Below are 13,964 nucleotides of genomic sequence, written 5' to 3'. Positions count from 1 at the left end.
TATCGAAAATATAGGAGCTCTCCCTGGGGCATCCAGGCCATTATATTTTAGTCTCTGTTAATTCCAGTTCCTTTCTATATCTAATGATATAATAATAATCATAATAGCTAACAATGAGTAACAATAAGCTAACCTTGAGTAATAGCTCAGTAAATGTTAGCTATTACTATGATTGTTATTATAGGCAAAGAAACAGACACATTGGTCAAGAGGCTGCCCGGTAACTGGCACATGACACATTCTCAGGATGTTATCACATCTGACTTTTCTGCTGCAAGGCAGTCATCTCACCAGCCTTAGTATGAGTTGTTGGGGGCTTAGAGGTTTCTGTTGTCTGGTTACAGCTTCCTTTGAAACGAAGATTTACAGGAACTAATTGCCATGCAGAAGGGTGTTCAGTATCTCTCTTGAAGCGTTTCTACTTCAAGTTTGTATAACTAAAGAAAATTGAAAACATGTCCACACAAAATTTATACATGAATGTTCATAGCAAAAGTATTCATTATAGCCAAAAAGTGGAAACAAACTAAATGTCCATCAGTTGATGAATGGATAAACAAAATATGGTATAACCATGCACTGGAATATTATATGGCAGTAAAAAGGAATAAAATACTGATACATACTACGTGGATGAACTTTGAAAACGTTGTGTAAAGTGAAAGAAGCCATTCACAAAAAGCCACACTGTGATATGATTCCATTTATATGAAATGTCTAGAATAGGCAAATGCCTAGAGGCAGGAAGTAAGTAGTGGTAGCTTAGGGCTGGTGGGGAGGAGGAAATGGATACAGGATTTCCATTTAGAGTCATGAAATGTTCTAAAATTAGATAGTAGTGATGGCTGCACAATTTACAACTATATAAAAACCATGAATTATACATTTTAAAAGGGTATATGAATTATATCTCAATAACTTAAAAAATTTATAGATATTCTACAAATTAACTATAAAAAAGTCTTCATTGGAGCTCAACAGAAGAACTTCACCTTTCAGAAGTTTTACAGAGACCTAAATGTAAATCAGGGACATGTGATGTCATGTTAGGGTCCAGAGGGCTGTTTATTTTGAAATGTAGGTTTTGTTATTCAAATATGGTGAGGCCAACACATCAGGAGATGATTGCCATTGAAAAGATAGTTATACTCGGAGATTCCAAAAGGAGGGGGCATGCCACACCATGGAAGAGCTACATGAGAAAGCACCAGAGTTGGTCAGAAGGCGGAGAAAGCAAGCAGCAAATGTGGGCAAGAGCCTGTACTGTGGTTTCTGCGAGAAGGAATAGGCAAGGCAGAGAAAACCAGCTTAGAATTCGCTAGTTTAAATAATTTCATCAGGCTCTGGCACACAGGGACTGTTGCCTGGTACCTGCCTTAGGGTTCTTAGGGAAGGGGAACACTGACCCAGAGTGTAAGCACTCAATAGAGGAGGTGATTGGGGTGTGAGTTCTGGATCTGTTGGTTTCCATATGAAAGTCATGCTTGCAGGTGAGTCACTCACTGTCTCAAAGAATTGAGTAGTCCTGAGAGGGGGCAGTCCTTCAATGTCAGCAAGGCCCCAAGATGTCAAAGCATCAAAAATCCAGATTAAAAAGACATGCTTAATATACTGTTCTGGGCAAAATGCCTGGGAGTCAGTGTCTTCCCTTTGTCTTTACCTGTAGGTGCTTAGGTAATTTTCCTTTCCCCTCTTCAACATCAGTGTTACAGTTTCTATAGTTAAACTTTCAGCTCTGTGTCTAACCAATGGCCTTGGTTTAATTTTCACATTTGAGAATTATTCTGGAAATAGTTTTGGATTGAATACCTTAATTCAGAGCCAAATTAAACAGCTATTTGGAGGACAGATGGCAAAGGACCTTGGGGGAATACAACAGTAGTGACTTTGAGAAAAGTACCCATCTTGTTCCAGTTATTATAAGCTATCAAGCATATCGTGTCATTGCCTTCCAGGAGAATGGAGTCATACAGCAGAAATTTTAGGAAAGCCTTATTCATCTTTTGAAGACCGTCTTAGAAGCAGTTCTTGTCGTGTTCATTCTTTCAGTCCTTCCCCTGTAGTACTGTACTTGTCACAGAATCTCTCCTCTCCCCAGCACACATTTATTCCCATAGAGCATCTTTTTTTTCTTATACGTAGAAACTTCAGAAGTACCTTTTATTTTTTCTCCTTTCTCTCTAGAAGTAAAATGAGCGCTAGTTTTCTATTTCCTATTCTGGAGATATTACACCTGTAAATCTGAAAAACCAAGTTATATTTAGAATTTGATTTCAGCTTTCAAATGATCATCATGTGTTTGCATATTTGCTTGCCTCCACATCATGCTTTTTATGTTATGTAGGTTACTCTGTTGAGTAAGTAAATAACCACACCTGACATCTGAAAGTTAAAAAAAAAAATCACTGAATTATCCCATAGAATGATAGGAGGTTTTATTCTTGGCTCTTTGGAGTTCTAGTCCTTGTTTCCTTATACCTTTTGACAGAGTTATATATATTTTTTTCTCTTGACTTATTTAAACTTTGAATACAGGCCGGGCACTGGAAATTTTCTCCAACAATGTATTTTTACCTTCTAAAACAAACTTTAATGAACTGTCACTATTGAGACATGAAATTGAATTATTTCAATCAAATAATATATTTTAAAGAGACTTGAAATAACTAGTCGAGGAACCCTGGAGATCAAGAAGCAGGAACCTCCTTACACTTTTAATAAAGTTGAGACTTTCTTCTAGGTTTTGGCACAGCCTAGCACTTCTAGAGCTTGCTAGCCAGAGACTGCTTTGTCAATAACTACTTCTGAGCAGCGGGCATGGAATAAAAGGAGTTTCTTTCACTGAAAGGGAAAGTCAGTCTACTTGGTGCTACTCCCTCTTTTAGTACCAGCAAAACCCAGAGAAGGTGATGGTGGCTTTTGCCACAGGAGCAAGGTTCACAGAGGGAACAGGACTAGCTACTTAATTCCTTTACGTATATGGCATCTTCTTTGTAAGCATTATCACCTTCACCTCTAAGCAGAAGAAAAAGGGTATTTATTGGCTAGCCCTGTCCATTTTGGTGGCGCTTTGCAACTCCTGCAGTACTGTTCAGACATGGCCAAATCCCCTCCTGAGAAGGCCTTATAGAAGAAAGAAATACTAACATGAACAGTTAGCAAGCTGTTGCCTTAATCAAGCTGGGATGGTGATGAGAACCTTTAAGAGTATTTTCAGATCTCTAAATTCTGTGTACTACAATGAGGCTGTGATTGCCATACTTAGAATACAGTGGACAATTAATGATAAAGCACTGATTATGTTCCCTTCTAGAAATGTAAATGTGAAATGTGGTGCTCAGATATATCTGATAAAAACGTATTTAGTGCCCTTTTATTTCTACATTATCCAGTGTGGAAATGAAATTTATGATGTTAGTTATAGGAAGTTGCAAAATAATGTATGAGGAACAAACTGGTAAAAAATTTGCTTTCAGAATGAGTACAGTGGACATTGTCACATAAACATATTGAAATGTTTTAAATATCCATCAACATTTCTTTGATGGTTGGAGCTAAAAAGAGGACCTGACAGAACAGGACATTATTCCGCATTTAATCCTCTCAACAACCTGTGACTTTTACAGATAATGATCCTGAGACATGAGAGGTTACATAAGTGTTTAAGTTCCCAGTTGCTTTTGTCTTACAAAAATATATTTAATCCTAGAAACAGTGTTAGAAACAATAAATATGAAGTAGAAAGATAAATATGGACCTTCTTTAGGAATCTGCCTACAAATTAACCCCCATATTTAGAGTTTCATCCTTTTGCATGTTTTAATATATTTAAAAGTTAATTAAATGCCTTCCCCAAATCATTGCTTGGTACTGATTAGCAGGAGCTGTTCAGTGTTTTGTTTTGTTTTGTTTTATAAATTTACTTATTTTTTATTTATTTATTTTGGGCTGCGTTGGGCCTTTGTTGCTGCGCACGGGCTTTCTCTAGTTGCGTTGAGCAGGGGCTGCTCTTCATTGTGGTGTATGGGCTTCTCACCGCGGTGGCTTCTCTTGTTACGAGCCTGGGCTCTAGCCATGCGGACTTCACTAGTTGTGGCTCACGGGCTCTAGAGCGCAGGCTCAATAGTTGTGGCGCATGTGCCCAGTTGCTCCGCGGCATGTGGGATCTTCCAGGACCAGGACTTGAACCCGTGTCCCCTGCATTGGCAGGCGGGTTCTTTTTTTTTTTTACTTTATTTATTTACTTATTTATTTTTGGCTGTTTTGGGTCTTCGTTTCTGTGCGAGGGCTTTCTCTAGTTGCGGCGAGCGGGGGCCACTCTTCATCGCGGTGCGCAGGCCTCTCACTATCGCGGCCTCTCTTATTGCGGAGCACAAGCTCCAGACGCGCAGACTCAGTAGTTGTGGCTCACGGGCCCAGTTGCTCGGCGGCATGTGGGATCTTCCCAGACCAGGGCTCGAACCCGTGTCCCCTGCATTGGCAGGCAGATTCTCAACCACTGCGCCACCAGGGAAGTCCAGGAGCTGTTCATGGTTGACTAGAAATGAGGCACTAATTTGATTCAGTTTCAAAATAAGGTTCTTCATTTTAAATAAAGACTTTTTGCTAAAATAAATGACTTTTCTGTTAATTCATACATGATGAATTCTTTTTTTTTTTTTTTAAGGATTTTCTTATTTATTTATTTATTTATTTATTTTTGGCTGTGTTGGGTCTTCGGTTCGTGCGAGGGCTTTCTCCAGTTGCGGCAAGCGGGGGCCACTCTTCATCGCGGTGCGGGGACCGCTCTTCATCGCGGTGCGCGGGCCTTTCTCTATCGCGGCCCCTCCCGTCGCGGGGCACAGGCTCCAGACGCGCAGGCTCAGCAATTGTGGCTCACGGGCCCAGCTGCTCCGTGGCATGTGGGATCTTCCCAGACCAGGGCTCGAACCCGTGTCCCCTGCATTAGCAGGCAGATTCTCAACCACTGCGCCACCAGGGAAGCCCCCATGATGAATTCTTAAGCAAGATGTGGGGCAGTATAAAACAGTGACTTTGTTTTTCTACAGAGGATTTAGTGTGCTAACCCATGTTCTAATAAAATTTGAACTAATAATTTGCCTACTTTTTTAAACTTAACATTAAGCACATTGGTAAAAATAATTGCTAAATATTAATCTTTTCCTCTAACAGCTATTGTAGACTTGTTGCCTGACACAACAGTTAGAAATTTTATTGCCTAAGGGCTTCAACTTACATGGTTGAGAACTTCAGTTTCTGGTATATAGAGGTCCTTAATAAATTGTTGCTGAGCTTAATTTCCTTAACTAACTTCCTTACTAGTACAAAATGATGATTGGTTTACTTAAATATTAATAAAATATTTATGAACCAACACAGGGGGGAAATGTATGTTACAAATTTTAAAATATGACAATTTTGATACAAGCATAAAAGCTCTCTGGTATTTAAGTAATTTTTCTCACATAGAAAGTATGGTATTCCCTGGAATTTTTGTCTAGGGCTACTTTCAATATTGGTCACTTTCCTCTGTCTTCTTTGTTTTCCTGTTTTTTGATATGTGTTCTGCCTTTTTGCAGTTCAACAACATGTTGCTGTACTGCGTGCCAAGATTCAGCTTGGTGGGCTCTAAATTCACAGTTCGAACCAGGGTTGGCATTGATGGAATGAAAATTGTAGAGACTCACAATGAGGAATATCCACACACTTTCCAGGTATCTGGGAAAGAGAGAACACTGGAACTACAAGCCAGGTAAGAGAACCATTCCTATCTCACAACTTTACAAAAGCATCAGAATAAATTGTAGGACAAAATAATTCTGAGGATCTATCCCATGTCTGGTTGGACATAAATGGAAAGATGTGAGCTCTTGAAAGTCAAGAATTATGTCTTCCCTTTTGATTCCTCTGTAGTGCCTAGGATAGTGGTTTTTCAGACAGTAAGCATTCAGTAAATTAAAGTGACCGAATTGTTGCATTCAAGCCAAAGTTTTGAGTCTTCTAGGAAAAAGTTCTCTAACCTTTTTTCCGCCATCCTTCCTTTTGGTCCACAAATGTTTATTGATGTTTATTATTTCATGATAAATGTTGAAGCTTTAGCTATCTGTCCTTCAAAGACTCTGCATTCATAGGACTTAATGGCACTTTGATGGAGAGAATGATTTTGGAAATCGATCATTTTGGAGGCATTTTGGAAAAGATGATTCTCCTGCCACAGTTGAGGATACATGAAGGGGGCCATTTGGGGCTCTAGTAGCCTGTAGCAACCAGGACTTCTGAAAGGGGTGGCTCTTCTTATATGTTTATTGAGTGGGAGAGAAAGATCTGGAGGCCTAGCATCCATCCCCCTACCATAACCATGTTTGGAAAGAAAAAAAAAAAAAACATGAGAACCACTGTAGTAGATCACAGCTACCTCATGCGTGAACCTCTAGAAGACAGAGTGCTGTCAGGTTTTAAAATATCTGCTTTAGGAAACTGTCATCCATTTATCCTATAAAAAAAAGAAACCTAGCATGGTGAAAATTGAGATACACCAAAAGTTCACAGATCAGAGGTTAACTACTGATCCCAGCTCTGATGGTTTTCATACCCTAGAATCCATGGAGAATCAGAGAGCCCTTCTGTTCCTTTCTATTCCTTTGCACCAATAGCATGTGGTTCTGGCTGCTTAGGTGAACTCATCCTGGATATTTGTGTTTAGTAACTATGTACGAGCTTAAACTTCACATTTTCAAAAGAGAATAAATTATTTTAATAGGAATCTGTGCCCAGGGAGCCAGGGAATTGGTGATTATAGATATGGAACATGTGGCAGGTTAGGAAAGTTTGAAGAAATACCTAGCCAGTCCTTTGATTTCCCACAGAAAATATATAATGAGCCTGCATTACTTAGGGAGCTGCCAGGAGACTGCCCTGAGGATTAGGAGGCAGCATTTCAAGCATGAGTTAAAATGGTGGTGGACTTGGCTTTGGATGTTATGGTTTTCCTACTTTATCATGGTGAGATTTGGACCCCAGCCATCAAACCCAAGAGAACAATTTATGTTACTGTACTTGGAAGCTCCTGACCTAAGTCCTCACTCAGTGGTTGACTCCCTGAGTGATTGGCCCTGGCGACAGAGAAGACTCATCAATAGTTCTGATCATCATAGAAGTCTTCATTACAGATGAATGAAGGTTCTGCTGGCTCTGAATATCAGCATAGTTCCAAATCTGCAAACCCGAGAAATGTGTCTGAACAGCAGAAGAGAGATTATCAAGGATTCTTGGGTTGCCTGAGTTGAGAGGGACTCCAGCCCCCCTCCATTAGCAGGTTGGGCTGTTTTCGCTTCAGGATGGGGCTGATTCATGAAAATTTTTCTTAAGTACAGGCAGTTATCCTTTTGTAGAGTTCCAATATGCACTATTGGATACATTCCAATTAGTACTGAAAACACATTCATTTTTCCTTAAATTTCTTATTCCCCTAATCCCATTGCTTTAGTTGTATTTATGATTATATGATGAATTGAAGATCTGAATGAAGTGTGATTACTTATCTACTGGTCTATAATGACTCTCAAGAATGTAGACAAACACTGAAATTCTCAGAAAGTCTGAAGGATTACATGGAACCCCAAATTGGGTATATATTTGGTGATATTTAAAGAGAATTCACTTCTGAAGCCAACACAGAAAAAAATGTTCTGCTTTTCTTATTAAATAAGTCAGCCTGAAGACTGACCTCTCACACTCTACTTCCCCTTCCATATTCAAAAGAATATAAACTTTTGAAAGAAAATTATTTTATGTAGTTTTTATTCAATGGTTTTCTATTGCTAAATGGATATAAAAATATAGTGATGAGTAAATTAAACAAAGGAGTAAATTTAAAAATCTGCCATGATTGAGAAAGTAAAAGGCATTAAAGACTTGTCAAGTTACTTTGCATTTGAAAGGCTAAAAGCGGCTAGCAAATAACTGTGCTTCCAGAGCAATAGAGCTGATTTTGTGGGGGCGGGGCATAGCATTAGGGAGAAACCTTTTTTGAGGGGCAAGATTAAAGCCCCTGCCCCCACCAAGGTTCTTGGTTCAGGATCCCCAGGTGAAATATAAGCAGACTCTTACATTTGACAGGCACGGATTCCAGCAGTATTCCAGGCACATCATGATACTCAGTTTTTGTGAGAAAGATGGATGGTGTCACATGGATGGTACGATCACAGACTTATACATATGTGATTCCTGTGGGACTGTGGCATGTGACATTCAGGCTGGGACAGGGACTCAGACTTAGCCCTAGCCTACCAAATACATACAAACAAATAGAGCCCACTCTTCACAATCCCTCAATTTGGAGATCTTACTGAGTCCAAAGTCTACTAAAAGGGAAATTTTTTCCCAACAGAAAATTATTAAATACTGGGGTTCATTAATCTGTGAAACCTCCTTCCTACAGGCATTTAAATCTTCATTGTGTTTTATCTATAGTGAATTAGGTATGGTATTGCCTGAAGCGTAGCAAAATAGAATTAAATTGTTTACCAAAGGAAATGTTACATAGCTCCCTAAGGACTTACACAGATAATTTATAGTCTCAAGGATAATTGCGATCTTTTCTAAGGTGGGTTGTGACTAGCAGCCTTTCAAAGCCTCATGTGTTTTCATAAAGGTGAATTGGAAGACTAAGTCTATATCTAGTATAATGCTAGATCTACAGATACTTGATATATACAACTAGATGATGGTGGTTAAACTAATAGAAGCCAAACTTAACTCTCTCCATCAAAAGTTATGTGTACCAAAGTAAGTGGATGGTATAAAACTATGTTTATGAATTCATTTGTTCAATTGCCAGAGATTCTGTTTAATTTTTATTATAACTCCTTCTTGGACATCCCTGAATTTTCCAGAAAGTTGGAATAACATAAATACAGTTGTATGCACCAGGTATAACTCATTAATGTTCTCTTTATTCACTTTAATTTTTTGTTGTTGTTTATTTTAGTTCTGAGCAAGACAAAGAAGAATGGATCAAGGTAAACCTGATTTCTATTTTCATTTTTGTTTTGTGGTAACCTCTGTATGTGTACCCAGATGTGCATATATTGTTTTATTATGCACATATTGTAGTCATCAGAATAAGGTCATTTAATTTTTAAGGTGATTTCCATCCTAGATATTTGTTTAATAAAGTGTTTTTATTAATTTGCATGTGATACTTTAATATGTGCTTTGAATTTCATGTATATTTTAGGCACTTCAAGAGACTATTGATGCTTTCCATCAGAGGCATGAAACCTTCAGAAATGCAATTGCCAAGGATAATGACATTCACTCAGAGGTTTCTGTAAGTTGAATTAAATTCTTTAAGTTCTTTTCTCTTTGCAGTTGCAGAAGATCTATCTAGTCATTTTGTTACCCAGTTTTTTCCCTTTGCAATGCCAAAACTGGCTATTTGGACAGAATCTCATTTCTTCTTAGATGAATACAATAGAGTGCCTTTTCATGCTGCTTAAATGTCTTTGAACCTTTTTTTTTTTCTTTCTCTTTTTCTGGATCTTGAGTTTCAGAACATGGTATGAGCAATGTTGTTAAAATTCTTTTTAAAATAAATAAATGAACGAACGGATGGATGGATGGATGGATGGATGGATGGATGGATGGAAATGACAGTTTTTGCCATTAAAGTTGAATCTCTCCTTTTTAGACTGCTGAGCTAGGAAAAAGAGCCCCAAGATGGATCCGAGATAATGAAGTTACAATGTGTATGAAATGCAAGGAGTCTTTTAATGCCCTGACGAGGAGAAGGCATCATTGTCGAGCATGTGGACATGTATGTGAGCTTTCTTGGTCATTAAGATTGTTAGTCACTATATAAGTGTTGTAAAATCATTAACTTGGAAAAAAACAAAGAAATCATTCAATAAATCACTTAGCTGATAAACTTCTGTTGGTGATAACTTTATGCAAAGCACTGTGCTGGGTCCTGGAGAAAAACTGGTAAGCAAAATGATAGCCAGCTTCACAGAGCTCACATTCTAATGGAGAAAACAGACCAGTCAAATTAACAGACAAGCATTTCAAATGACTATAAATGCAATAAGAAATCAAGAAGCTAAAATGGGGAATAACGGTAATGGAAGAGTATTTGGAACCAATTTTAGTTAGAAAAATGAAGACCTATCTGAGGCGTTGATATTTAAGCTGATGCCTAAAAGGTGAGAAAGAGCTAACCATAAGAAAGAAGGCAGGAAGAGCGTTCAGGCAGTGAGAGTTGTATGTCAAAAGCCCTGAGGTAGGAAAGAGCTTCATCTATTCTTTTTAATTTTTTTATTTTTTAAAATAAATTTATTTATTTATTTATTTCTGGCTGCGTTGGGTCTTCGTTGCTGAACACAGGCTTTCTATTTATTTGCAGCGAGTGGGGGCTACTCTTCGTTGTGGTGCGTGGGCTTCTCACTGCAGTGGCTTCTCTTGTTGCGGAGCACAGGCTCTAGGCGCACGGGCTTCAGTAGTTGTGGCACGCAGGCTCAGTAGTTGTGGCCCACGGGCTCTAGAGCACAGGCTCAGTAGTTGTGGCACACGGGCTTAGTTGCTCCACGGCATGTGGGATCTTCCCAGACTAGGGCTCGAACCCATATCCCCTGCATTGGCAGGCAGACTCCCAACCACTGCGCCACCAAGGAAGCCCCTTTCCTAAGTTTTGACTCAGTGAGACAGTTTTATAATCAAAATCAAATTGATAGCAAACATCTTTTTTTTCCCCCTCAGTGTAAGACTTCTTTTAATCTCTCATTGAGTGTGCTTGAAATGATTTCAGGTATTGACATACTTGCTTTCAGTAAACAAACAAAAATATGAATGTACTGTGACATAATTTGAAAATAAATATTAGTTGATATGAATTTACAGATACAGACATGTCTAATTTTAAATCCTAGGGTAATTTCATTGAAATTATGAGAAAACAATGAACAATTTTTTATTATGAATTTTACATGATGTGAATCTAAACCGAAAGTTTTACTTATATTTATATTTCTTAAAATATAGTTTGTCCACTATAAATGAGGGAAAATATTCTTCTAGAAGCAAGAAGATAATTTTATTTATTTATTTGGCTGCGTCAGGTCTTAGTTGCACCATGCGGGATCTTTGTTGTGGCATGTGGGATGTTTCATTGCAGCATGCAGGCTTTTCTCTAGTTGTGGCATGCGGACTCCAGAGCATTCAGGCTCAGTAGTTGCGGTGCACAGGCTCTCTAGTTGTGGCACACGGGCTCTAGAGTGCGCGGGCTCAGTAGGTGCGGCGCGCAGGCTTAGTTACCCCGCAGCATGTGGGATCGTAGTTCCCCCACCAGGGATTGAACCCATGTCCCCTGCATTGGAAGGCAGATTCTTAACCACTGGACCACCAGGGAAGTCCCCAAGAAGATAATTTTTTAAACTGCAAGGTTATTTTTTAAACAGTTACTATAAATAGTTAGCAAAATACACAAGGACAATTTCTCATAGAGCTTACAGCCTAGTGAGGGTGACAAACATTAATTGAAAAATCACACAAGTATATGATTAAAAATTGTGATCAGTGCATGCAAAAAGCACATGGAACTTTAATAGCACAGTGATAAGAGATGGGCTGTATTCTGGAAGTTGGAGGAGTCTTCCTTGAGGAAGTAAATTTGAGTCAGTATCTGAAGGATGAGCAAGAGTTAACTCACTGAAGCAGAGATGAGAGAGGGAGGGAGCAGAGCACTCTAGGAGCCTGTAAGAAGCCAGTGTCACTGAAGATAGAGTAAGAGAGGTAAATCATGCAGGACTTTATAGGCCATGGTTAAGAATTTGTTCATTATCCAAGAGCAAAGGGAAGACTTTAAAGAAATTTAAATAGAAGAGAAATACATCAGATTAACATTTTTAAGGAAGCATCTGATGCTATTTGGAAAATAACTTGGAGGGGATCTTAGAGTAGTGGCCTGGACTCCAGTAGGAATGCTACAAGGACCAGTCATGAGGCTATAATGGTCCAAACCAGGACATTGATAGCTTGGACTCAGGTAATTGCAAGGAAGATGTAGAAAAATGGACAGATTGAAAAAATATATAGGAGATAAAATCAGCAGGACTTTATAACATGGTGAATCTATGGGGTGAGGTAGAGAAAGGTATCGGGATGACTCCTAGGTTTCTGACTTGCCATAACTGGTTAGAAGGCTGTGCTATTTCCAGCAATAGAGAGTACTCTGAGAGGGGAACAGGTTGGGAGGGATGAAGTGTGATAAGGAGAAAGCTGGGAGCAAGGTAGACCATGAATTCATTTGGGGAAGATATAAAACGTCCAAAGGTATGAAGTGTAATGGTCTGGACCAAGCCTTTGAAGAGCTCCTACCTTTAGGGCCAGGAAGAGAAGGATGAGCAAGCAGAGCCCATCACAAACAGCATTATAATACATGACAAATACTCCAAATGTTCATGGGGATATTGTTAGTCTGATAAAAATTTGCCTTTTACATTTAACTTTTTCTCATTTATTATTACCTATAACTGATTATTGCTTAAATCTTGTTATTTTTTAAATATGATTATTCACTCTTTGTTATTTTTTTCTTAATTTAAGGTGGTTTGTTGGAAGTGTTCTGATTATAAAGCTCAACTTGAGTATGATGGTGGTAAATTGAGCAAAGTTTGTAAAGACTGTTATCAGATAATAAGTGGATTCACAGACAGTGAAGAAAAGAAAAGAAAAGGAATTTTAGAGGTATGAAATACTAAATATTGGATATCTTTCAGATTTTTATACTAGAAACAGAATTTTTTTTAACTCTGAAGAATACAAATAATATATTTTGTTATTTCTCTTAGTATTTAACAATTTGGACTATGATGAGCAAGATTTATACTTTTGTTCTATTGCTGACTCTTGGGGTCATGCTCAGTTGTACAGAAAGAAGAGGGACAGTGCTATGTTAACCAGTGTGTATTTGAGAGTAAATCCAGTCCTTCCTTGGCATCTGCGGGGGATTGGTTCCAGGACCCCCACAGATACCAAAATCCACAGATGCTCAAGCCTCTTATATACAGTGGCATGATACAGCCAGCCCTCCATATCCTCAGGTTCTGCATCCACAGATATGGAGGGCTGATTGTGTATTGATTTTGTGAAGGTAGCTGTGGTCAAATATTAGAGTATTAATTGACATCTCTTCTAATGCCCAACTTACTACTATATATATTTTTTAAGAGGAAAGCTTTTCTCTCAGTTTCATCATATTGGCTTTGAAAATACTGTACGATATTATTAAAATTTAAAGTCTTATTACCTGAAAAACTCTTCCAACTTATTGCATTAAAAGAATCATTTAATGGCCAGTGACAGTAATCTGAGAACTGCATTGAAATATTATTGAAATGTCTCACAAGTAAGTTTGATTCATGTTTTAGATAAATTCAGACCTCCCAAACCTAGGAACTGTAATGTGACTAGTATCTGAAATAAGTTTTACACCCAAAGGTATTAACAACATAAGTAATAAACTACATAATAAGGGCTTTGTGACAGAAAGTTCAAGATAGCCTGGAAATATGTGAAGAAGAAGCTCATGATCAAAATTCATATGTATCTAAAATCATAGACATACTTGGTTTATTAAGAATTTCTACAATTTATTTAAGAATCAATGAGTGTTTATTGAACTCTACACTGTATAAACATAAAAAAAGTCATTTCTGTTAACTGAAGAAGGATCATAAACTTCAAGGTCCACTTGAGGCTAAAGTACAGGCCCACAAACTATAACTCTGCATTCTTCTAGGATATAGATGTTGCTTGTATGGCAGACCAGAGTGGACTTTCTCTGGCAGGGAGGGTGGAAAGACATGCTTCAGCAGCTTCCAGAAACACAGTCTCGGAAGACTGAACAGCAGCAATGGATGAGACTGGCATAGAATAATGAGTCAAATAACTTGTTTTAAGGGGTGAGT

At 38.3% G+C, this 13,964-nt stretch overlaps 1 protein-coding gene across 4 annotated transcripts in view; it reads left to right on the top strand.

The window, feature by feature from the left end:
• The window catches only part of FGD4 (FYVE, RhoGEF and PH domain containing 4), a 222,545-nt gene that overhangs the window by 199,234 nt on the left and 9,347 nt on the right, over window positions 1–13,964 (top strand). For all 4 annotated transcript variants that reach the window (XM_007175668.3, XM_028164903.2, XM_057557360.1 and 1 more), the window contains 5 exons: window positions 5,580–5,752; window positions 8,990–9,020; window positions 9,239–9,331; window positions 9,692–9,817; window positions 12,601–12,741. In XM_007175668.3, coding sequence (XP_007175730.2) covers window positions 5,580–5,752; window positions 8,990–9,020; window positions 9,239–9,331; window positions 9,692–9,817; window positions 12,601–12,741 — 564 coding nt within the window. The remainder of the gene's footprint in view (window positions 1–5,579; window positions 5,753–8,989; window positions 9,021–9,238; window positions 9,332–9,691; window positions 9,818–12,600; window positions 12,742–13,964) is intronic.

This window comes from Balaenoptera acutorostrata, chromosome 11, assembly GCF_949987535.1.
Source record: "Balaenoptera acutorostrata chromosome 11, mBalAcu1.1, whole genome shotgun sequence".
Lineage (NCBI taxonomy): Eukaryota > Metazoa > Chordata > Mammalia > Artiodactyla > Balaenopteridae > Balaenoptera > Balaenoptera acutorostrata.
This window is presented reverse-complemented; position numbering and strand designations above follow the sequence as displayed.